At 39.2% G+C, this 26583-nt stretch overlaps 1 protein-coding gene across 1 annotated transcript; it reads right to left on the bottom strand.

Annotated features, from left to right (window-relative positions):
• Positions 1–237: 237 nt before the first annotated feature.
• On the bottom strand, positions 238–26557 carry MED8 (mediator complex subunit 8). The gene is made up of 7 exons (XM_058174321.1): positions 26440–26557; positions 13807–13925; positions 8498–8642; positions 2682–2822; positions 1668–1749; positions 1261–1509; positions 238–680 (listed from the first exon to the last, which is right to left on the bottom strand). The coding sequence occupies exons 1-7, from the start codon at positions 26443–26445 to the stop codon at positions 616–618; spliced, it is 807 nt and encodes a 268-aa protein (XP_058030304.1). The 5' UTR covers positions 26446–26557; the 3' UTR covers positions 238–615.
• Between the last annotated feature and the right edge of the window lie 26 nt (positions 26558–26583).

Below are 26583 nucleotides of genomic sequence, written 5' to 3'. Positions count from 1 at the left end.
TTGTGCCTGCCCAGTAGTTGATTATTTGACCAAATTTCTATAACAATAAACCAAGAGCTAGAATGTTACCCCTCCCCCAGTCAATGAAAAAAGGAGTTGAACAGAAGAATCTCAAACAGAAGTCAAAATAGATTATATGTTGGCCTATCTAATGGTACAGGTTTTAAGCACTGTATGAAAACCAGCCAAGACAAAGCCACCAATTTTCCCATGAGCCACCAAAAAACCCTACATGAGAAAGAGCACTTGAACTTTATTATTTTTTTAAAAAAATGTTATAACTTGCGTGTCTCATATAATCTCAGTCACCAACAGGCAATTCCAAAACAGGTGCACCACCTCAAAGAATCAGGTTGCTTACATTAGTAAAAAAGAAAGTTGTTTACCATCTTGATTTAGCTATCTGAACTGGTCTCTTATCTCAAAATTGCCTCTATCATTTGGAATGAAAAATACACGTCTATATTCTTGTATCCTGGATCAATGCAGTTGTATTAATAAATGATCCAAGTGATCTTCAGAGAAGACTCCAAGTTTAATTGCTGAGAACAACTTGAAGAAGTGTTGACTTGGAAATGAAATCCAGGACCAGCAATACACCAGAATACTTCCCACTCATCTTTGATAGGGATGCATTGAAGCAGATTTGATATTCGTTTTTATGCCACTGGGCATCTTACCTGGAGAGATGAAAAAAGCTGGGGTTAGTAATGTAATAAGAATCTGACCAATTTAGGGGGCAATATGTTTCTAGCTCTTCCTTGTACATATTTTTGAGGGAAGTACATTTAATCATTCACTCAAACTCTAACATCACTTTGTGCAAGTTTCTCAGGCATTTTATGCACTAAACAAGAAATCTGATGAATAAGAAAAAAGACTTAACTTCCCCACTATCATATTTTTCTATGGTAAGTAAAAGCATTTTGAAAATACCATCCAGCTGGACATATTGAGGGTAGCCTTTCCCTGATTTAGATTACTAGCCACTTATTCTCAGTATAATGGACATTCCTATATTTAATACAATCCTATCTCATTTCCAGGCTCACAGACACCAGGCTAATGTTAATATAAATGATATGCTGCCATATCCCTTCCTAAAATGATGTGGAAGAAACAGGTATTGCATATCTTGTCCCAAATAGCTGTCCTTTCCTAAAGCCTGTCTGTTTATACAAAATGTCTAATTTTTGTGGGACAACACTTCCTATTGCCCTAACAGTAGCACTACATATTTGTCTCTGTGATTCTTTTTACCTGGTTGCCCTGCTTGTGGCATCTGCACTCCTCCAAGCATAGGCTGCGGCTGATTTGGTGCGCCTGACATTTGTACTTGTTGCATGGTAGAAGCACCAGCTATGATGGCATTGGCAGCTTGCTGACTGGTTGGAACAGAACTTCCCACTCCTGGTGGACGTCTGTTGGACAATCCTTTTCCAAAGGCTACAGCTGCAACTAGGGCATTGGTATCAGCAGGGTTGAATGTCTGCTTGTTCTGGCGTAAACCTATAGGGTAGAAAAGCATTCATACTGGTCTCCAAATTTTCCAGAGGTGTAGGTTTTACTTCTTACCATACTTTAACCTCTGCTTCTGGGATTTCTGTCTCTCAATAGTGTTGTCCCCACTAAATTTATTTGGTTCTCCTCCTTATCTAGAATCATACCTCCACTTTCAGATTCTCGATCTTCTTTGTTGATTTTCTCTAGCAAGTTCGAACACATTTTGTTTAGGCTTTGAATCTGTTTCTGCAATCATAAAAACCATATAATGTCAGAATTTACAAGTGTTTCAGGTTGCCTGGCTTCATGGAGATGAAACTCATTAAAGCTTATACCCAGATATTCTGGAAGCTGGAGACAGTTTGAAACCTCACACTGCCTGGACAAAATCAGAGATAGGCATCATTTTGGATCTGAGAACTCACTGGTGCCAAATAAGGCCCGGGAGTGGGAAAAATTATGCCTATTAGAGTGTATATGAACCTATGTAAACGAGCAATTCGCATATACAGACATACATATCTGTCCACAAAACAGATATATACTGACATAAAGAGAGGCGTACAGCTGCTAACAAGGATAGTGGAATGTGATGATTTCAAGCAACCTTTGCTGCAAGGAAATGTGGTGCAGTAGGATTTGAGACCAGTGACTATCTCTCAGTCCATCCTACATTAAAGAGCTATTATGGGAAAAGTACACGCAGTACATATATATTATATTATCTTGAGACCTGGAAGCCAATGTAGATTAAAGCAACAACAGCACATTAAGTACATCTTGTTTAACATGTAATAGAGCTGCAATTCATTTGCATATTACCAAACAGCAATTCCTGAGAGAGAATTAAAATTAGTGAGGGTAGCAAAATTGTGGTGGTGCAAAACCATGCCTATCCATATATACATTTATCAAGAAAAGATTTTAGATTCTAAGCGTGTTTATTCAGTATTCAATATTTTAGATTTTATTAAAAAAATGTGCTTTGGGGTACGACACGTAAAGCCGACACATTTTTCCCCCTCCTGGATCATGAAGCAACTGCAGAGGATAACCAAACAATCACAGGAAAAGACCCTGTCGTTTTATAGGGCTAAAGACAAGTGCTATGTTTGTGCTCCCTCAGGTTCCAAGTTTGTTTTTTTCTTCCTGATCCTATTAATCAGTCATTGTCCTACCTGTGCCACATCAGTGCCAATACGAGCTGCATCTGTGCTTAGCTGCTTCTCTTGCTCCTCTACCTCAGGATCAGGCTTAGTTCGCAGATGATCAGGTACAACTTCATGGCTGAACACTGGTACTCGTCCTTCTGTCTGCCGCTGCAATATTCAGTCTATTAGAACTCATATCTTGCAACAAAATCAGACAATACAAAGCTAAACTCATAGGTCTCAGGTTATTGGAAATGTACCTTCAGAACATCTACTTCTGCAAGTTTTTAATCTTTCTCTCTTATTATAATAAAATGAAGCAATTAAAATGAATTTCTAAGAGTTAGCATCTTCACCATCTGCAAGTCAGCTGTTATGAAGGAACAGCTTGAAACCTGAACTATAATATCAAACTGCCATAAACAGCATACATCAATGTACATTGTACTACTGTACAATGAGTTTTGATTCATCCTGAAAATAATATTGACTGAAATATAGGGAATGAATGAGCATCCTCTGTTCAGCTCCATGTTCATTTTGGAAATAAGCTTTGGAAAATAAGTCGACTCTTTTCTTTGTGGTAGCCCCTCAAATACTGTTCTGAATTAAAGCAATTACTTGAGAATATGTCTTTCCTATGACACTTTCTCCATTCATGTTTATAATTCTGTCACCTGTACATAGCCCAGCTTCAGAAGCAGGCCCTCCATCCTTAACTTGTTTTAACAAATATGGTATCCATTGGCCCTGGCTTCCTTGTAGTTTTCCTGGTTGCAGTTTTCTGGTTGGGGAGGGGGCATTTTTCCCCTGGGTGGCCCTGCTGTCCAATGGGTTGCCATTATTTTAGTCTCCAGTTGCAAAGAAAAAAAATTTGCCAGAGTCCACATGCAAGGGAAGTGGCCCATGGCCAAAATAAATGTAAAGGGAAAAAGTGAGGAGGGAGGATATATTATAATATAATGATAGATTATAGTCTCTGTGTGTAATATATTACATTATAGCTTGGCCATGTTCTTGTTTGCGTGCAACTGATAGGCTGCCAAATAAAGATTTCAACGTAGATTTGATTTGTTGTTTGTCATTATTTTATTCTAGAACTTTTAACTGGATACTCTTTGAGAGGTTTTAATTGTACTGGTCTTTGACTGTAATAAATATTTGATATTTAAAAGATAAGCAATACATATAAAAGCAATTTTTAAATTTTGTATTTTGAGGAGGAAAAGAATCAATGTTTTAATTGATTAAAGACTTATATTCTGTAATTTAGTAAAGATCTGGATTTAATGTCTCTTGCTTCCATGAAAATCAATTTCAATGAGTTAGTGTCTTCACCATCTTCAAGTCAGCCATTATTACGAAGGAAAAGCTCGAAACCTGGACAGTAATATCAAACTGCTATATACAGTATATACATCAATGTATTATTAATTACATTGTACTTCTATATGATGAATTTTGATTCATCCTGAAAAAAATATTGGCCAAAATATAAGGAATGAATGAGCATTCTCTGATCAGCTCCATGTTTCAGGACTATCTGATATGAGTTGCATAATATGAAGAACTCATTGGGCAATAATATTTTGAAACCTGTCCTAGAGGTGTCAAAAGCAAGTCATTAAACATAGAGTCTAGTTTATTGCATTGCAATGCAACTAATCACAGGACCAGATTAAATGCTAAAAGATATAGGGCAATAATGCTCATTCAGTTTCCCTATTTCAGGGACTAATTAATTGTGCTTTACTGGCCTAGTTTACTGACTTTCACATATAGAAGAGTAGGCAGAATGTAAGTAAAAAGTACCTTTCCAATGCTCATCTCATAATAAAAAAACTGAAAGCATATACGAAAAAATTAGACTGCAGTGAGTTTGGTTGGAGTCCAATCCATTTCCACCTATGCTATTGAAGCTTTCTATGTAAAGCGTACTACACTAGATCTAAATGGCTTCTTTCCTCAAGGCCTTGCACCATTAATCCTCCAAGATAAATTCTGCTCTTCATGGATCAAAGCTGTTGAATCCAACCTTCCTAAACTAGGCTTTTCTCCATCCTCAATACTCGAGTTGGACTATGACCAGGAAAAACAAACGCTGAAACAAAGGATAGAAAAGTAAGCAGACTTAGAGAACATCCATTGTTTCTGGCTCCAGATTCTATTAGATATACTGTCACTCCTGCCAGTTATCTTAGCCAGTTAGAGATAGTGAATCATCAGAAAGTCTTTTGCTTGCACGATGTCATATGCTCCCCACAGCCGTCTTGGATGGCAAATATAAAGGGGATATGGTTGGCTGAAAGAGTGTCCCTGTGATTCTGGAGAAGGGGAACCTCTGGATACATCCTCCTTTGCTGCTCTTTTTATAGAGACATACAAACAACATTTATTTTCCTGATAATTAATAGGTATATTGGCCATTCTGACATCATTTATCTTTAGTGGTTGCTTAAAGATGAATGGATCATAGTCACAGTGCAGGTAGATTGATTCTACGCAGTAGTACTAAAGATTCGCCGGAACTTGATAAATAAACCAGTATAATCATCAATCCGGGTGCGCTTCAAGGTTTTGGTGAACATCTTCAAAGCGCTCCATGGCATAGGGCCGGGTTACTTACGGGACCGCCTACTGCTACCGGATACCTCTCACCGACCCGTGCGCTCTCACAGAGAGGGACTCCTCAGGGTGCCGTCAGCGAGACAGTGTCGTTTGGCGACACCCAGGGGAAGGGCCTTCTCTGTGGGGGCTCCCACCCTCTGGAACGAACTCCCCCCAGGACTTCGTCAACTTCCGGACCTCCGAACCTTCCGTCGCGAGCTTAAAACACATTTATTCATCTGCGCAGGACTGGATTAGTTTTTAAATTCGTGGGTTTTTAAGGGGTTTTTAATGGGTTTTTAATGGGTTTTTAATGGGTTTTATTATTTGCTAAATTTTAATTGTGGCCAAATTGAATAAGTTTTTTAGTGGTATTTTAATAGTATTTATTTTGTAATAGTACTGTTTATTTTATCTGCCTGTAAACCGCCCTGAGTCCTTCGGGAGAAGGGCGGTATAAAAATTTAAATAATAAATAAATAAATAAATAAAATACAATTAATGCACCAAATCTTTTGATATTATCAGCTTGTTATGTTTTAGTACCTAATAAGTATAGGCTTTCACAATTTAAGGATTAAGAAGCAATCAATCAGAATAGAGCTGGAAGGGACCTTCAAGGTCTTATAGCCCAGCCCCCTGCTCATGTAGGAGACCCTATACCATTTCAGACAAGTAGCTGTCCAGTCTTTCCTTAAAAGCTTCTAGCGAAGAAGCACCAACAACTTTTGAAGGCAAGCTGTTCCACCAGTTAATTGTTGTCACTCTTAGGAAATTTCTCCTTAATTCCAGGTTGCTTCTCCCCTTGATTAATTTCCATCCATTGTTTCTTGTTTTGCTTTCTGGTCTTTGGAAAATAAACTGACTCCCTCTTCTTTGTGGCAGGCGCTTACCGTTCTGAATTAAAGCAATTACTTGAGACTATTTTTTTTTTTTTGTTTACATTTATACCCCGCCCTTCTCCGAAGACTCAGGGCGGCTTACAATGTATAGGGCAATAGTCTCATTCTATTTGTATATATTTACAAAGTCAACTTATTGCCCCCCCAACAATCTGGGTCCTCATTTTACCTACCTTATAAAGAATGGAAGGCTGAGTCAACCTTGGGCCGGGCTCGAACCTGCAGTAATTGCAGGCTTTGTGTTCTTAATAACAGGCCTTACCAGGCAGAGCTAAACCGGCCTATTTCCTATGACACTTCCCCCATTCACGTTTATAAGCTTCAAAAGCAAGTACTCCATCTTTAACTTGTTTAACAAATATAGTGTCCATTAATATAATATAATATAATATAATATAATATAATATAATATAATATAATATAATATAATATAATATAATATAATATAATATAATATAATATATTATATAGTATATGTATAATAATAGGATATTATAGCTTGGCCATGCTCTTAAGTGCAACTGCCAAATTATGAGAATTAGATTTGATTTATTTGTCATTATTTTATTCTAGAACTTTTAACTAGATACTCTTTGAGGAGTTTTAACTGTAATGGTCTTTGACCAAATAAATATTTGATATTTAAAAGGTAAAGCAATACATATAAAAGCAATTTTTAAACATGTTACAGGAAAACTTATATTCTGTAGTAACTGAGCTAATTTAGTAAAGATCTGGATTTAATGTCTCTTTCTCCCATGCATTCACCCATAGACTCACAGACTTACCACATGAATGTGTATATGCACACACACACAAGGATGCATATATCTTTTTCTATTATCTGACTCCATATAATGACAAAATGGCTTGACTTCACCTATAAACATATGCTGGCCTCTATTTTAAGGTAACTATTCCCTATATACAATTTTGTTGTGCAACTGAACCTTGAGCTATATAGCATGTGATAATTGCTTCCAGTTTAAAATCCAATCCTGTAATTTTAATGCTTTCTTTTTAGCTGTAAGAGCTTATTCTTAAGCTTTGCAAAGCATTTCTTTAACTGCTGTCTAAAATCTACTATTATTATGATATTCCTTGTCAGACAGAATTGAGTGCTATGGGCAATCTACAAGAGTGGGTTCTGAAATATAAAGTTGCATTTAGATCTGCAAACTATCCGTTCAATCTGGTTTGCACAGCATACTGTAAAGCCTTCATGTTCTATCTTTAGCAAAATTGGACGGATGGTTCATAAAATCCCATGCAACGAAAGAAATTGTTCTTCTTGCCATAATGAACCTGGGACATGAATTTCTTCATTGTTCCGTCTATGTGCCGGCATACCAATACAACCTCCGAGTAGAGATCAAATTTTCAGGGTGGGAAACTCCTATTACAGAGTTGCCAAATTCTTATTGGTAGCTATTGCTAAAATAAGTCTTCAGATGTCCTAATCCTGGAATAATGTTACCAAGAAGTCCTTTTATTCTTTTATCTAAATTTTATTCTATTTACTCACTTTTGCTTTATTATATATTGTTCTCTTTTGCTTAATTCTTACACTTGTAAAGTTTAATTGGCAGTTTATATAGTAATTTTATGGTATTTAAGCCGGCTTTTATGCATTATATTTAGCTACTTAGCTTGTCACTGATCAAAAATAAACTTTTCATACTATTACTATTCAATAATAACATATTTATGTCTTTTTATTCTATTGTCATACAGAGTAGTATCCATAACGCCTATTTCTATTAATCAAATACTTTAGTTTGTAGGAACAAGAAAAATTCTCTTGGTTTCCTACGCCTATATATTTGTCTTTGTGAAAGTTTGCAAGCTTTGCATTATTCACTCAACTTTTTCTTCACTGATAAAAGATTCATTGTTCAGTACACATAGTCCTTGACTTATAGCCATTTGATTTGACTGTTTGAAGCTAAGTGCACTGAAAAAAGTGATATGACCATTTTCACACTTCATACATCCCCAGACACATGATCGAAATTTGGATGCTTAGCAACCAGAATGTGTTTATGTGATGGATGCAGTGTCTGGGATCATGTGATCACTTTCTGCAACTTTCTTACAAGCAAAGTCAATGGGAAAGCCAGATTCACTTAACCACCATGTAACTAACTTAACTGCAGTGATTCAGCTGTGACAAGAAAAGGCAAAACTTACTGAACAACTGTCTTGCTTAGCAAGGGAATGTTTTTGGCTCAATTGTCGTTGTAAATCAAGGACTACCTATATCTTATTTTCTCCTAGAACTAAAATATAATTATTGTGGTCAAGAAAAGGTACAAACTGAGGTCAAATTCTTACCATTATCTCTTCATCCCGATCTGGCGATAATACTAAAGGGATAATAACCTGATTGCGCAACAGTGGAGTCTTCTCATGCTTCAGCACTTTGTTCAAAGTATTAAGTTGCCCTGAGAGCAGAGCAAAACTATCTAGCACAGAGGGCCTAAGGCAGAAAGATGGAAATAGAAATACGTGAATTATATCAAAAGAACATCTATGGATACATTTGAGGGAATTAGATCAGAATGCTGTAACAAAGAAATAGAACTCATTGAGCATAACCACTCTAATTCTAACAGATGTCATGTACAGATTTCCCTATAAGGAATATTTAGTTATACAATATATATTCTGGTTTCTACACATTCAAGGCAGCTAACAATTAAATTCAAAACACAAAACTTAGAAACTCAAAGGCAAATTAAAACCAATGAAAGCATTGAGGACCCAGATTGTTGGGGGTAATATGCTAACTCTGTAAACCGCTTAGAGAGGGCTGTGAAAGCATCATGAAGCAGTATATAAGTCTAAGTGCTATTGCTATTGCTATTGCCAATGATAATTTTGGTGAAGAAATGTGTCTTGCCTATTTTTTAAAGAGACACGTGTACCAAACACTGCTTCTGGGGGAGTTCTTTTTATGCTTTTCTTGTTGCAACACAGGAGAATGCCTTCTTCTGTGTGTCAGATAAATGAACCTTTGACAGCCAGGGAATTTTCAAAAAGATCTTAATAGAAAGACAGATCTTAATGTGAATACTGCGTAGAGCCAAACAAATCTAACTTTGACCATCTTGTTAGGTCAAAAAATTAAAAATGATAACTTGTTCAAAGCCCAGTGAATTCTGAGCAAGTATACTGATTTTATATTGTTATATTTAAAAAAATGTTCCAAAACAAAGAATAGTTGTTACAGGGATCGTTTGTTTACAGCCTGAACCTTTATATTTATTCCAGAATAACTGCCACTCAATTTCATGAAACTCACACAAAGATAATAGATAATAGATTTTTTTATTGGCCAAGTGTGATTGGACACAGAAGGAATTTGTCTTGGTGCATATGCTCTCAATGTACATAAAAGAAAAGATACCTTCATCAAGGTACAACACTTACAACACTTAATGATAGTCATAGGGTACAAATTTAACACTTAATGATACAACACTTAATGATAGTCATAGTCTACAAATGCCTGCCCTCATTCGGGACTACCATCATTCTGGACAACCATCATTTGTCATCATTCTATGCCTGCCCGTATTCAGGACTACCATCATTCTGGACTACCATCATTTTGTCATAATTTTTGCCATTCGGAGATGGACCCCTTTATCGCCGGTTTTATCTTCAGTTGCTATGCGATACTCCTCTTGTGAACTCTTGCACCTGCGAGGTGCCCCCGCCTCGCAGGAATGGCCCTCCACATTACCGAGGGCCGGCCTCTATGACGGGGTTTGGGACCCACAGAGGTGGCATGCGAAAAAAAAGAACCTGTGGGGTTTTTTAGATAGGGAATTTTTAAGGGGTGGGAGGGTAAGGTCGGGTAATGGGGGTAAGCCGTCGGTGGGGGGCTAGTCCCTACATGTGCTCGCGGCGGCTCTTTATTAGGTTCGGAGGTCAGGGGGGAGGACTATGTTCCTATTGATGAGGGTGGTTGTATTGAGACGGTAAGTGGGAGGGGCAGGTATGGCGGAGGTGGGGGGTCATATCGATTTTTGGGAGCGCGTGCTCGATGTTTGAAAGCGATCACGTGCTCTGACCCCTCAGACCTCTCCTGTTCCCCGGATGGTCAGGATCCTCAGAGCTTGGACCTTTGGTTGATGTTGTGCAATGCACGGTCCGTGGTAAACAAAGCCCCCCTTATTTGTGATCTTATACAGGGGGGCTCCGCGGACCTTATGGGCATTACGGAGACCTGGTTGGGCACAGAAGGGGGGGTGCCCCTTGGAGAAATGTGCCCACCGGGTTTCCGGGCATTCCATCAACCGAGGGCCCAAGGTAGGGGTGGGGGGGTGGCGGTTGTGATAAAGGAGAGTTTAGAGCCGAGGGAGACCACTGTTCCTCAGATTGCCGGTTGTGAATCTCTCTTTGTGAAGTGGGGCCATAGGTGTCAGTTGGGCTTGTTAGTCACGTACCTGGCTCCTTGCTGCGTGACCACAGCCCTGCCCGAGCTGTTGGAGGTGCTTGCTGGGGTGGCGGTTGAGACCCCTAGACTTATGGTCATGGGGGACTTTAACCTGCCATCTACCGGCATGTCATCGACGTCGGCTCGGGAGTTCATGGCCTCCAGGCCTTGCACCTGACGCAAGTAGTGGATGGCCCTACGCACATCGGGGGAGGCACACTGGATTTGATTTTCATCTCTGGACAGTGGATGAGTGATCTGGTTTTGGGAGATGTAGTCATTGAGCCGTTGTCATGGTCAGATCACTCTCTCCTCCGCCTGGACTTTCAGACCGCCACTCACCACCGCAGGGAGACAGGACCAATACGGTGGTTCCGTCCCAGGCGCCTGATGGATCCAGAGAGGTTCCTGACGGAGCTTGGGCCATTCCCTGAGGATCTTGCCCACGACACGGCTAAAGAACTAGTCGCGGCTTGGGAACTGGTCGCGGCTGGGGCTCTTGACCGTGTTGTGCCTTTGCGGCCTCTGACCCGGCGTAGGTCTCAACCAGCTCCTTGGTTCTCTGAGAAGCTGAGGGAGATGAAACGCCGGAGAAGACGCCTAGAGAGTGCCTGGAGATCTAGCCGTTCAGAAGCTGATCGGACACTAGTTAGGTCCTTTAGTAGGACCTATCTAGTGGCACTGAGGGAAGCGAGGCGTTTTTACGTCTCCTCCCTCATTGCGTCGGCAGATAACCGCCCGGCCGCCCTGTTTCGGGTGACCCTCTCCCTTCTTCAACAGGGGATGCGGGATGACCCGTTGCAGGGACGTGCCAAGGAGTTTAGTGGTTATCTATACGATAAAATCGCTCAGCTTCGGGATGGTTTGGATCAAAGTTGGGTGGATCCAGGTGAGATGTCGGAGACACGTCTTGTTGAGACTGTTTGGGATGGATTTGATCCTGTGGCTCCCGAGGACATGGACAGGTTACTGGGGAGGTTGAATGCCACCACATGTTTACTGTGGTGGGACCCGTGCCCCTCCTGGTTGGTGCTGGCCACATAGGAAGTGACACGAGGCTGGCTCCGGGGGATTATAAATGCTTCATTGTTGGAGAGGGTTGTCCCTGCCGCTTTGAAAGAGGCGGTAGTGAGACCCCTCCTCAAGAAGCCTTCCCTGGACCCGGCTGTTTTAGGTAATTATCGTCCGGTCTCCAACCTTCGCTTTGTGGCGAAGGTTGTAGAGAGTGTGGTGGCATGTCAACTTCTCCGGTATCTGGATAAAACTGTCTATCTAGACCCGTTCCAGTCTGGCTTTCGACCCGGATATAGCACGGAGACGGCTTTGGTCGCGTTGGTTGATGATCTCTGGAGGGCCAGGGATAGGGGTTATTCCTCTGCCCTGGTCCTATTAGACCTCTCAGCGGCTTTTGATACATCGACCATGGTATCCTGCTGCACCGATTGGAGGGATTGGGAGTGGGAGGCACCGTTTATCGGTGGTTCTCCTCCTATCTCTCCGATTGGTCGCAGACGATGTTGGCAGGGGGGCAGAGGTCGGCCCCGAGGCACCTCACTTGTGGGGTGCCACAGGGGTCAATTCTCTCGCCCCTCCTGTTCAACATCTATATGAAGCCGCTGGGTGAGATCATCAGTGGCTTTGGGGTGAGGTACCATCTGTACGCGGACACTCAGCTGTACTTTTCCACCCCGGGCCACCCCAACGAAGCTATCGAAGTGCTATCCTGGTGTCTGGAAGCCGTACGGGTCTGGATGGGGAGAAACAGGCTCAAGCTCAATCCCTCCAAGACGGAGTGGCTGTGGATGCCGGCACCCAGGTACAGTCAGCTGCACCCACAGCTGGCTGTTGGGGGCGAGTTATTGGCCCCAATGGAAAGGGTGCGCAACTTGGGCGTTCTCCTGGATGGACGGCTCTCTTTTGAAGATCATTTGACGGCCGTCTCCAGGAGAGCTTTTCACCAGGTCCGCCTGGTCCACCAGTTGCGCCCCTTCCTAGACCGGGATGCCTTATGCACGGTCACTCATGTGTTCGTGACATCTCGCTTGGATTACTGCAATGCTCTCTACATGGGGCTCCCCTTGAAGGGCATCCGGAGGCTGCAGTTGGTTCAGAATGCAGCTGCGCGGGTGATAGAGGGAGCCCCTCGTGGCTCCCATGTTACACCAATCCTGCGCAGACTGCACTGGCTACCTGTGGCCTTTCGGGTGCGCTTCAAGGTTTTGGTTACTATCTTTAAAGCGCTCCATGGCATAGGGCCGGGTTACTTACGGGACCGCCTACTGCCACCGATTGCCTCCCACCGACCCGTACGCTCTCACAGAGAGGGACTCCTTAGGGTGCCGTCCGCCAGGCAGTGCCGACTGGCGACACCCAGAGGAAGGGCTTTCTCGGTGGGGGCTCCCACCCTCTGGAACGAGCTTCCCCCAGGGCTGCGCCAACTTCCCGACCTCCGAACCTTCTGCCGCGAGCTTAAGACACATCTATTTATTTGCGCAGGGCTAGCCTAGCGTTTTTAGTTTTAAATTTAGTTTTAATGGGGTTTTATACTATTTTAGTGATATTTTAATTTTGACCTAATTAATAAGTTTTTTAATTGTTGTTTTTATTTGTATTATTCTTATGCTTTTTATTTGGCTGTACACCGCCCTGAGTCCTTCGGGAGATAGGGCAGTATAAAAATTCGAATAAATAAAATAAATAAATAAATAAGCAATCAGGAAATAATATCAATATAAATCGTAAGGATATAAGCAACAAAGATACAATCATACAGTTGATTGTAACAGTTGTAAGTGGAAGGAGATGGTTGATGGGAACGATGAGATTAGTAATAGTGCAGACTTAGTAAATAGTTTGACCGTTTTAAGGGAATTATTTGATTAGCAGAGTGATGGTGTTCAGGAAAAAACTGTTCTTGTGTCTAGTTGTTCTGGTGTGCATAGCATCGTTTTGAGGGTAGGAGTTGAAACAGTTATGTCCAGGAAGGGACTGAAGGCTTTGCTAAAAACATAATAGGCTGTTACATCCTGAAATCAGAAAATTTGCTTCATTCTCCAAATAAACTGGGAACTAGTAAGGATTAAGTTTTGAATTGCAGCATATTGAGTTCAATGTATGTTGACAGATATCCTAAATAAGGTGAAATGTTACATGAAATACTGTCCCCTATCATCAGTACCAGCTGGCTATGAAACCTTACCAAGTGAGACGGTCATATTCATTCTCCAGCTTGTAAATGAAACTGACCAAGGAGTTCTTCAGGTCAGCCACTTGACTGATAAGACCCTCCAGGGATAGCTCAAGCTGCTTTTCCTCTCTCTGGAAACGACATACAATACGATTGAATGTATTTTAAAACAATAATCCGTCTGTTGTTTTCAGCTACAGATACGTCATGACAGCTAGCTTCCCCATGAAAACTTAAAACAACAAAAAGAGCTTTTTTGGCTATATTACTGTAGTAGTAAAAGGAAGAAAAGGGAGAAGTGATGGGAGAAAATGGAAGACAAAATAATAATAGGTGCTGAGGAGATGGCAGAACTCTTCAGTTCTTACTTTGTTTTCTTTGTTTATTGGAATTGTGTTCCAATAGACCTAAATAGAACAATTGACAGAAGGAAGAAATGGCAATCCATGGAATATAAATAGATTGTTAGAAGCTACCTGGCTACCATGATTGAATTTAAATCTCTAAGACCAGACCAATTATATCTAATAGTTTTGAATAGCTTTTGGATCTCATGTTATCAGTAATGTTTCCAGATACAGTTCAAGCCTATGATGGCGAACCTGTGGCACGCAGTGCCCTTTCTGTGGGTATGCGAACCATCACCCCAGTTCAGCTCTGCCACGCATGCATGTGCACCTCCCACTGGCTAGCTGGTCTTTGGGTCTCTGCCGCACATGTGCGGGTGGGGGGTGCATGTGTGGGGCACGTGTGCATGTGTGGGCAGTGGTGCACGTGCAAGGGGACCACACGTGGTTGTGTGTGGGTGCAGGGTGCATGCATGGGGCCCACATGTGTATGTGCGTGCAAGTACGGGGGCAGACCATATGCGGGGGCGTGTGCATGTGTGGGGGCAGGGCACATGCACGGGGCACACTGCATTTTGGGGGTTCGGGCGCATGCATGTGAATTGCGTACTTGGTCCAGAGAAGGTTAGCAATCACTGACCTGGTTATTTGAGGGATCACCTACTCTAACAATTTCTGTCTGTTTTATATTATAACAAAGTAAGCATATTCTGGGTCCCATTAAATAGTGTCAGCTAATGGGACTCATAAAAACTTTTTCTGTTATAATAATAATAATAATAATAATAATAATAATAATAATAATAATAATAATAATAATAATAATAATAATAATAATAATAATTATAATTATAATTATTATTATAATTATAATAATAATTTAATTTTTATGAATTAAAAATTATGAAACCTGCCCACTGAAACAGCATTCCTCTTTTTTTAAAAAAATTCTTTTAAAAAAATTCTTGTGAAATAATTTTTTCTTAATTAATTCTTGTGAAATAATTAATTTTTAACACTATAAAATTAGAAAAGAAACAAAAGAAATAATGAAGAATAGTGTAAGAAAGAAAAAAGAAAAGTTGTTAAGGAAACAGCTTTTGATCTTTTTGACAGCAGTTATAAATATATTTATATTTTACTCCCTCTCCCTCTCCACCATTATAATTTCCTTTCCATAAGCTACCTTTTCTAATGTTCAAATCTTTAAAACCCAAGCTCATTTTTCTTTGTTGTCATAAAAAAAGGCTTATAAAGGGTTTCCAATCATTGATAAATGTAATTGTTGATCTTTTTCCAATCAAATTAATTTTGCCACTGTGCTACCTTTGTCCATCTTCATCAACCATTGACTACTCCAGGTATTTGCCAAGAGTGAACACTGACTGAAAGAGACATACCCACATATAAACACAAACACACAGCCCCTCCCCCCCAAATTGGTAAGGTACCTTTCTATAATTCAACGGTTATTCATGGTCAAATTATCACAATCACATTCAATTGCAAAAACAGCAGGAATTCAGTAATATGAAGTAATAAATTACTCAGCAATAAAACGTTACAGGCTGAGTAGCTGTCTTAGCACTTACCCCCAAGCAGTAATTAATAAGGAACTTTAGTTTTATAAAGACCAGCAATCTGTAAGCTATGTGTAGCAATGTTGAAATTAATTTAATATTGGTTTTTTTTTGCTTCTAAATGTACTCTCCACACTGAGGTGATTGATGTTAGAACATTTTCACCTCCATTTGCAACTGTGTAATCTTATACTCTGTATTTTTCTGTTTGATAATATAATGTGAGACTGATTGATTAGATCTGCATCAATACTTTCTATAAGTAAAATTGTTCTTAAGCTTTATTATTATGTCTTACATTAGAAGTAAATTTGTTTTGAAAAAAATGAAGTAATTTGCAGCATTTCTGTTAAAATCCTGAGAGCTAAAGATAAAAATAAAAATCAACTAGTGATTTATCTATTTTCAGCATCTTTTGGGGTTTTCCAAATTACTATGCCTGAAGTTTACTCAACTGTTCATCTTAACTACACACACCAGAATATGACATCTTTTAATGTTCTTTCTTTAATTTAGCCAATACTATAAACAATCACATACTAATGATATTCAGGATACACTATAAAACATGTGATGTACTTTTTCGTCCCAGGTCAGGGAGGGCAAGGTACAATAAATAAGATGGTTGGAATAGCAACTGATATATTTGGTCCATGTGTAGGAAAGGGAAACACGGAGATTTGATTCAGTATATCACTAGATATATCATACATTATTCAAGTAGCCATGAGCATTTGGTTTATGTTAATTCCCAGAAATCATGATACATAAGCTACAATAGTTCCAAGTCAATTTAAATCATATTTTTAAAGAGCAACTGTCATCGCTGTCCCATAGCAGCTCCTCCTCTTACCCACCATTGACTCACTGACAGTCCTATTCAGTAGTTGTGTGAACAGAAAATATTAAGCTGTAACTAAGCAAACTGTAAACAGTATGAACCCAGTCAGTATTTGCGTTTTGAAATATGTCTTCTAATGCACAAGGAATGTATTTCAAAAGCACTTGTAATCAGGGTCACAGTATTTTCAAGATAAGTGCTGTCTGTCATGTAATCTTCCTAGCAAGCAGTGATGAACTTGCTGGAAAAGAGTCTTCACTTTTTCAGATTTAAGAAAGGCGGGATAAAACAAAATATTAAAAATGAAGATGTATGGCAAGATCACTGAATTGTGAAAACTTATTTAGAATGGGAAAAAGATCATTCAGAGTGGGACTATGTTCTGGAATAAGATTTATGAAGACCTAATTCTGCCAGCCTGAGGAGTTGCCAAGTAAGATGAATTAATGTAGAGTTAGTATGTAACTCTAAGAAAAGAAAGCAAAGGCTAGGGGAGGTCAAAATTGTTAGGTGGCAACACTTATCCATGTAAAAGCTCAAAAGATTTTCCAAGCAGGACAATAATTTACTTAGTACACTGAAACAGGAATAGTTGTTTAGATATTATTTCTATGGTGGAGCAACTTCCCCAGAGGGGGACTAGATTTAAAAATATTAATATCCTGCTAAATTAAATCCCCAAATCTAGTATTTGTCCACTTATTAAGAGATTTAGACATATCAAATTGTCTTGAAAGAGTATTGGCAGATGGATATCAGGGTACAAAGACCCAGAGGATTTCTGGAAGAAGCAACTTGGAACTGCCATCTTTTCATTCTGTAAGCCACAATAATTTGCTGCATGGCGAACCACAACACTATGTCAAAAGCCAGCTGCAATATTTCAAATACGACCCAACCTATTGAAGTGGTAAGCCTTCAATGGCTTCAACTGCAAAAAAAATTGAGTTTTTCAAGACTATCTCCAAGTGAAGACCCAAGTGAAGAGGTCAAATCTAAATGAAATGAAGAATTTTCCAATAAGAGAGCGTGGATACTCTTTCACCAAGCAGTAAATAATTGCAATAGTAAATGGATATTCAGTAAGGGCCCGGGGGGGGGGGGGGAAACTGAAATCATGATTTCCATTGTAAAGGCCATATTCCTTAATGACCAACATTTGGCTTAGGCATCACAAGTGCAAATGCTGTTTGCCTAAGCTATACAGAAAGTGCAGGTAAAGCTACATTTTAAATGGAAAGTGGGAGCCTGCTGTGCTACATAGAGATGATCTAGCAGAACACACATGGAAGACAAATCAGAAATGAAAGAGGATTAACAAAGATGGATCTGCTATTCCTGACTGCAAGCAATTCTTCAAAGTCTTCTGTAGAAATCAGGGACATAGCTGTAGTAGACACAATGACTATAAAGCAGCAGAATCAAGTTCAGGTCCAGACTCTGAGAAAATTAACGAGGTGGCAAAGCAAGTACTAAACTTGCCCACCTAAGTTGCTGTCTAAGAAGTAGACACCGTAGAAGAAAGAAAATCTGCATAGATGCCAGAGAACTGTCCTCAGTTGCAACAGAGTAGTTCAAGACAAAGCAAGAAGAGGAACAGAGTCTGTAGATTATCTGGGAGAAGGTGGAATGCAATCCCACTCCCTTAGGCAATTTCAGATTTTGAATTTCATCACAAACAATAGATGATTGTATCACGAGTATTTTTCAGAAGGACAGAGGGAGAAGGAGAGAAAGAGAGAGACAATGAAACAGCTGGTTATGCTCAGATTTTGCAGACTATTTTAAGCTTGCAAATAACCATCCACATGGCCATATTAGAAACAAGGAAAAGTTCAGACAAATTTTTTTAGGTCTGGAATTGGTAGGAATGTGGCCAAATATGCACAATTCTGAGGTTAAGAAAAGCAAGAATAAGTTGAATAAAGGCAGATACTTAAAAGAAGCCATTATTAAAATGTTCATAAAAATTCACATTTTTAAATAAACATATTGAACATAGAACTAGGAATTCTATGAAACTCAAGGCAACTATTAGAGTTTATTAAAAAAAATAAAATCAGACTATAAAAAATGAAAAATAAAGTTAAGCATTTCTTGAATAATTATATAACTCACCCAAAATCATATAACAAAATTATGATACTGATCTCTTACAGTATCTGTTAAAATGGAACTCAATTATTTTTAAAGACCTGACGTTTTTTAATGTTTCGTGAGCAAAGGAAAAATCAGAGTTGATGGACTCAACTTTTAAAAACCATTTATTTATAAATCACCAAATGATAGGTTTGGAAGGGTAAGAGGTTTTCTAGTTCAATCTCCTGCCCATAAAACAATCCTCGTACAGATAGTCCTCAACTTATGATCACAATAGGGATTGCCTAATTTGTTGTTAAGAATGTAGTTGTTAAGTAAGGCATCATGTGACCACACTCAATTTTACAATCATTTTTGCCATGGTGGTTAAATGAATCATCCATAGTTGTTAAGTGACAGATCACATGATCATGACTTGAAACCTTCCCCAGTGACTTTGCTTGTTGGAAACCAAACTGGGAAGTTTTCAAATGGCGATCAGGTGATTGCAGGTTACTGCAACTGTCATAAGGAGTGCAATCCCATGACCATTGGGGCACTGTGACAGTATTAAATGTGACGATCAGTCACTATTTTTCAACACTGTCGTAACTTCAAATGGTCATTAAAGAAACGTCATTAAGCAAGGACCACCTGTTCCATCCCAAATAACTGACCAATTTTTTTCAAACCAACTTTAGAAACAAGTTGTACTACTGATTTACAACTGTCAAAGTTAGGAAATTCCTCTTCATTTCAAACCTGGTTCTGCTGTAAAGCTTTCAGCCACTTTGGAAGCTGTAATGAATAAATCTGTGATTTGGTGATCACTAGGGATTCTGTTTCAGAAATTACCATAACTGAGGCACTCTATTAGAGATTAGGATGTAGGGGTCATTAGGAATTGCTGCTCACTTACTTTTCTACCTGCAGCATAACAGCATCCCTGCCTGTGCCACTGGACTGCATTCAGGTTGGCATTAAAGTTCCCCAGGCTTATGGTTACTGACTTGACTGGAAAGAGGTGGGTGGTACTCTCTTCTCAGAAGATTATCCTTGAACTCAGTAGTTTTAGATAACTTTCAATCAGTTTCCAACTTTGTCTTTTAGGGAAGGTTGTTGAGAGGGTGGTTGGCACTCAGCTATAAAGGGTCCTGGATAAAGCAGGTTATCTGGACCCTTTCAATTTGATTCAGCCAGACTACAGTACTGAGATGGAATTGGTACTGGCCTCTGGTCTCAGGACAGGGAGGTACAACTATCCTGGTCCTTCTCATCTCTCAGGGACTTTCAATGCCATCAAACATGGTGTCCTTTGGAGCCAGCTTAGGAAGCTAGGAGTGGGAGGCACTGTTTAGCAGCAGTTCTCATTTCTCTGTGGCCAATTTCAGTCATTGCAATGCAAGGTTCCTTAGGGCTTAGATCTATCTCCTCTCCTCTTTAACATTTACATGAAACTGCTAGCTAAGGTCATTTACTGGTATGAGGCAAGGTATACATCTCCATCTTCTTGCTGAGCAGGGGATGCTTCCAGAATCTGAATAGGAAGCAACTGACTTCAACTGAACACTCTCATGGCAGAGTGGCTTTTAGTCTCCCAGGGTCTGGTAAGATGCCATTTTTGACTCTGGACATGACGTACATTTTGGGGGTTCTTCTAGACAAGGGGTCTCCAACTTTGGTCCCTTTAAGACTTGTGGACTTCAACTCCCAGAGTCCCTCAGCCAGAAAAACTGGCTGAGGAACTCTGGGAGTTGAAGTCCACAAGTCTTAAAGGGACCAAGTTTGGAGACCCCTGTCCTAGACTCACTACTCAATGAGCAGGTGACAGTCCTGGCAAGAGAGAGATTCACACAAATTTGTCTTTTCTTATGTTTATACTTAATCAATACTCTAGGGACACCCAGATTCTCCTCATAAGTACTATTATTAAGCCGGATATCGCCTATCTTGTACTTGTGCATCTGGTTTTTCCTGCCTTAGTTGCAGAATCTTATATTTCTCATCACTGAAAACATGTTGTTGAATAGGGCCAATATTCAGGTCTATCGAGATCCTTTGGAACCTTGAGACTGTCTTCTGTCAGCAGTATCCCACAGGTTTGTGTCATCCACAAATTTTAGGAGCATCTCCTCTATACCTCCATTTAAGTCATTTATGAAGACATTGACCAGTATGGGATCCAGGAGATAACCCCGAGGTACCCCACTGCATACCTCCCTCCATGGAGATATAGTCCACTATGGATCACATGTTGGGTTATAGTGGTTCTGCTAACTGTGAATCCATCTGGTAGTTGGACCATCCATCCCATAACTTCCCAGTTTATCAAAAAGAAGGCTATGGACTACTTTATATAATGCTGTACTGAAGTCTACTTCATTCACAGCATTATCCTGGTCTACTAATCTAATCACATTGTCAAAGAAAGCAATAATATTTGTCTGGCATAACCTGTTTTTAATAAATCTATGCTGACTTCTGGTCATCACTTTATTTCCAAATACTTGCAAACCCAGTGATTGATTATCTTTTTAAGATTTCCCCAGAATAATATTCCTGGCACTGGAAATAATGCAGCATTTAAGTCCAAAACTTTCTGGAACAACCAAGCTTTTTACAAATTACCAAAAACCACAAGTAGGAGATATCCTTTTTCCAAAAAGGGAAGCCTCATGAAAAATACCCACTGGGAGGGAGGGCTTATTGACCCTTGAATTTTCATTTTGAAATGTATCATGAGTTAGTGCAGCTCCCACAGCAAAAATGTCATTGGCAGTAATAGGACTGTGCAGTAAACATACTAAAGTTTTCAGTGGTATTTGAGGACAGTTCTATGTAAAAAGAATTATAGCAAATGGACATTGTAAGATGACAAAGCTGTGAATGAACTAAGATGTTAAGACATTCATAAAAAGATTAATTTTCGTGATTTTCATCTATACTATTGGGCTTATATTTTAACATCTATTATTTCCTAGAAATCAAAAGAATTACTTCAAAGGCCATTATGGGCACAATTAGAAAATTATTATTAAATAACCGGTACTTAATTTGTTACATGACTCTAGTTTTACAAACAGTTGCTTTTCCTATATATAAAACTATAGAAATTTTTGGAATATGCTGCAAAAATCAGGTTTTATCTAAATTTTCACGAGACTTTATAAGGAAAACAAACTTTAAAATGCCTGCAAATCATATTTCTGAATTGAAAAAGGACAAACATTTCATTAATAATTTAGATTTGATAGTTGGACAGTTTTTCAAAATGTTTGAGACTTTGCAAAAACAAATAGACTATGCAAAACTGCTCATAATATAAGCAATAAAATATATCTTTATTACATATTTTGCATCATATTCATTATTCTACTTAGAATATGTTTTAATTACCTTAATTACAGTTAAATTTATTCAAATTAGAAAAAATTGAATTGGCAGATCCATCTGAATGAACTGCCATTAAAATTTGAAATAAGGTAGGATATTCTATTTCAACAAATCAGCTAGGATTTTAAAGAACGTTGAATTACTATTGCATGATCTTGAGATAAATTCAACAAACAGTTTTTGAGACTATTGGGCACTTCAGGGGATATACAATAATGATTGGCTTTCAAATTTTGTATTTTGGAAATGTCATATGCCAGAAGGAACTCTCAGGTGTTTTGGACTTGCCCTCACATTGGCATATGTTGGGTTTGTAAGGTTGTGAATAGGATGTTGGGAAAAACAAAGGTCAAAGATGTAAATGTGTCGGTGATTTATACTGTGAAAATTTGAACCCTATATAACTTATAAGAAATATTGTATGGGCAGCAATTAAGATAATTGTGGGGTTCTTAGTGTTCTATGAGCTTATTTTCTTGCAAATATTTCCTTACCCAACTAGGTAATATCATCAGTGGTCAATGGGAGTGGGATTTACTCTCTATTTATATATGAGTGGCTTGTCCTATCAGTGTTAGTGGGAGTGTTCTTGGTGGTTCCTTGACTAGGCCATTGTTTACTACTTGATTGTTGGTCTAATATTAATCTTGGTGTCAATCTCTGTTTATAAGCAGAAATTAAACCTCACTCCCTTCCCTTCTAATCCAGATGATATTACCTAGTTGGATAATGACATGTCTGGAAGAAAACAACAAGCTCAGAGAGCACCAAGGACGCTGAGTGAAACCTTGAACTATAAATATTTTCTTCTATTGGCATTATGATGATTGTCCTACTATAGTAGAAAGAATGCACCCCTCAACATCCTGGATGGAAGACATACTTATATTTTCTATATATGAACTGCTTTTCTATGGGGTCAAAGTTTAATTTATTCTTTAAGACCAGACACTCTCGCATGTTTTATCGTTCTATGTATTTCTATGTACTTTCTACTATGCATTAACGTTTAATTACTATATTTTTCGGAGTATAAGACACACTTCACCCCCCCCCACAAAAGTGGGTGGAAATATTGGTGCGTCTTATACACCGAATAAAGCCATTTTTGGCCTCCTAAAGCCCTGCCCCGCTTGTCCCATTTTTGTGAAAAATGGGCCTGTTTTTGAGAAAAGCAGGGTGCACAGAGGTTTGGGAGGCCTGCAGAGTGCTCCTGGGGCACGGAGAGCAAAATCTTTTTTATCTTGGTGTGTCTTATACACTGGTGCATCTTATAGTCTGAAAAATATGGTATTTTTCTTTGTACTTTATTTTTTGGCTTCTCTTTTTTCTTCCTTGTATTATCATTTGTTCTTGTGTCGTTATTTTCCTTTTTTATTTTATTACACATTAAAAAGCAATAGAGATAACTCCATTGCAACCAGACAATTGTGGCCCCTACCCCTAGGCCTTTTTCTGATTATATTAAATAACTCCTGTAATTAATGGGTGCCATCTAGTGGTACTCTAAATTTCTGCAACCCGGATTGTGGAGTGTGGAGAGGTACCCCTAGGTCAGTTTACAGAACGTATATAATTTTGTATTTATTAAAAATGTCTCAAATACAGTAAAATATATTTTAAGCACAATTTGAAATTGGGGGTTTAACATTATTTTAGTTGCAGTCATTTTTCTTGGGCAGTTCTTCCCGCATTTTACATAACTCATCAGCTGTCAAAATCCTGCTATCGTTAATTGAGCATTGCTTGTACCTGCAGTTACCTAAAATGTATGTATTAATATTCAGTCATCCCAGATGGCATACAGATTCAAAATGTCTGACTTAAAATAGCTCTTTATATTGACTATTTCAAAAGACATGTTCTAGGATTCGGTCAGCAAATCCTGTTGTAATTTTCTTCAATCTGATAATAGCTGTTAAGAATTAACTGCAAACCAATCAGTGATATATCAACAAACCAGGCTAGAAATTCTTAAAGCTGTCTATTGCCACACAAAGGATTTATGGAAAATTATTATAGTATATAGCCTTTATTATTGAACATCATGTATACAATGAAATTGATGCAATCCATGCCTCAATGATGCAATCCATGACAAAAAAATACAAACAACATAAATAGTATAAAGAATAATCCCTATGCAAGTGATTAGGGAGAAAAAAGAAAAAGAAAAACTAGTCATACGTTTCCACATGTGTGTGCAGTGATTGTGGTTGTGTTTAAAAGTCTGACAGCCCAAGCATAGGAACTATTTTAAACCTATTTGTTCAGCTGGCTATGCTTCGATATCTTCTGCCTGATAGTAGAAATGCAAAGAGACACTGACTATTCTAGTCTGTGTGGGATTCTTACTTTCATCTGCTGTTAGGGAATGCAACCTAGATCCATTCAGGCAACACTGGCAAAAGACTAATTACAAGGTCGGCTAAGATTATAAAATAAATCACCCAAAAGGTCAATGTACTAACTAACTAAATCGAGCAAAAGCACAGCCAACAGGGTAGCAGCAAACCAATAGACAGACATATTGCTTCAGTTTTCTGAACCAATAGCTTTCACAGCTATACTGTCAGATCTCTTTCAAGGTTCATTGTGGTTGCCAGTTCTGATCAGCGTTGTGCTCTTTGCACGATTGGACCTCAGTGTGTTGTTCTAGCTCCCAAATCCTCTGCCAACCCCCACCTCAATCTGCTGCTACAGGAAGTTCCTACATCATTTCTGATCGACACTGTTAATGAAACAATCCATTACCCTCCACCTAGAAACAAACAACCTACTCTCTAATAAAACCATTTGGTTTCAGAAAAAATTATCCTGTAATCTACAATTCCTACACTGCAAAAACATATGGACTACAAATCTTGATCAGGGCAAAGCAATAGATGCAATTTACATAGACTTCTGTAAAGCCTTTGATTCAGTGGTACATAACAAACTACTTCTAAAATTAAAATCCTATAGCATCTCCGGACCCCTACATAACTGGATAGCTGTATTCCTGTCAAACAGACAACAAATGGTTAAAATAGGGAGCACCCTATCAAATCCTGCACCTGTTAATAGTGGTGTCCCCCAAGGCAGCATTCTAGGACCAACATTCTTCATACTATATATAAATGACCTTTGTTATCATATTATAAGCAACTGTGTTCTCTTCACCAATAATGTAAAAATATTTAACACCACCGACAATACTGCTACCCTTCAAAAAGACCTTGACTTTGTGTCGGAATGGTCAAACAATTGGCAACTCCAAATCTCAACCAACAAATGCTCTTACACATTGGCAAAAAGAACCAGAACACAAAATACAAGCTGAGAGGACACGACCTTGTAGATGACCCTCACTCTGTCAAGGACCTTGGAGTGCTCATATCTAATGATCTAAGTGCCAGAGCCCACTGTAACAACATCCCCAAAAAGGCATTAAGAGTTGTAAACCTAATCTTGCGTAACTTCTTCTCCAGTAATATCACACTACTAACCAGAGTATACAAAACATTTGCTAGACCAATTCTCGAATACAGCTCATCTGTCTGGAACCCACACTACATATCGGACATTAATACAATTGAATGTGTCCAGAAATATTTCACAAGAAGAATCCTCTACTCCTCCGCTCACAACAAAATACCTTATGCCACCAGTTGAAATTCTGACCCTTGAAAACTTAGAACTACGCCATCTTCAGTATGACCTAAGTGTAGCTCTAAAATTATCTGCTACAATGTCCTACCTGTCAATGACTACTTCAGCTTCAACCAAAACAACGCAGCAGGAGCACACAATAAATACAAACTTAAAGTGAACAGCTCCAAACTCAATTGCAGAAAATATGACTTCACCTATAGAGTGGTCAATGCCTGGAATGCATTACCTGACTCTGGGGTTTTATCCCAAAACCCCCAAAATTTTAACCTAAGATTGTCTACTGTTGACTTCACCCCATTCCTAAGAGGTCTGTAAGGGAGGTGCATTAAGAGCACCAGCGTGCCTACCGTCCCTGTCCTAATATTCCCTTTAATTATATTCATTTTATGTATTCAATTCATGCTTATACTTCTATATATTACCTAATACATACTTGACAAATAAATAAATAAAATAAAATATTTAGGACCAGGCTGGCGAAGCCCAGTGGCTCAGAATGTAACATATGATCAGTGTGTGTTGAAAAAATGCAGGGTAATAAAAAGAAACCGCGGATTACCGCGCTCCCGGAGCCTAGATCGTTTTCGGATCGGATCTTTTAAATTACTATTTTTTTTTAAAGCAACCCCAAACTCTATTCAATCTTGCAACCTCTAGGAGAGCTGGGTCTTTAAAGAACGCCGGCGTTCCCGTCCACTCTCCCCCTCCCCTTCCCCCCACAAGAAAACCAAACCCGGCGCGGCCACTTCACCTGCATGGCAACGAAATCCGAGGTCAGCGATTAAAAAGCAAACACGGGCGGTTCACGCCATTTCCTTTTTTTCTCTTCCGGGTCAGAGCATCACGAGGCGAGGGCCAGGAGGAGGGAGAAGAGAAGGAGGAGGAGGGAGTGAGG

This window comes from Ahaetulla prasina, chromosome 3, assembly GCF_028640845.1.
Source record: "Ahaetulla prasina isolate Xishuangbanna chromosome 3, ASM2864084v1, whole genome shotgun sequence".
In the NCBI taxonomy this organism is placed as follows: domain Eukaryota; kingdom Metazoa; phylum Chordata; class Lepidosauria; order Squamata; family Colubridae; genus Ahaetulla; species Ahaetulla prasina.
Note: the sequence above shows the minus strand (reverse complement) of the source record. Positions and strands in the feature narration are given on the sequence as shown.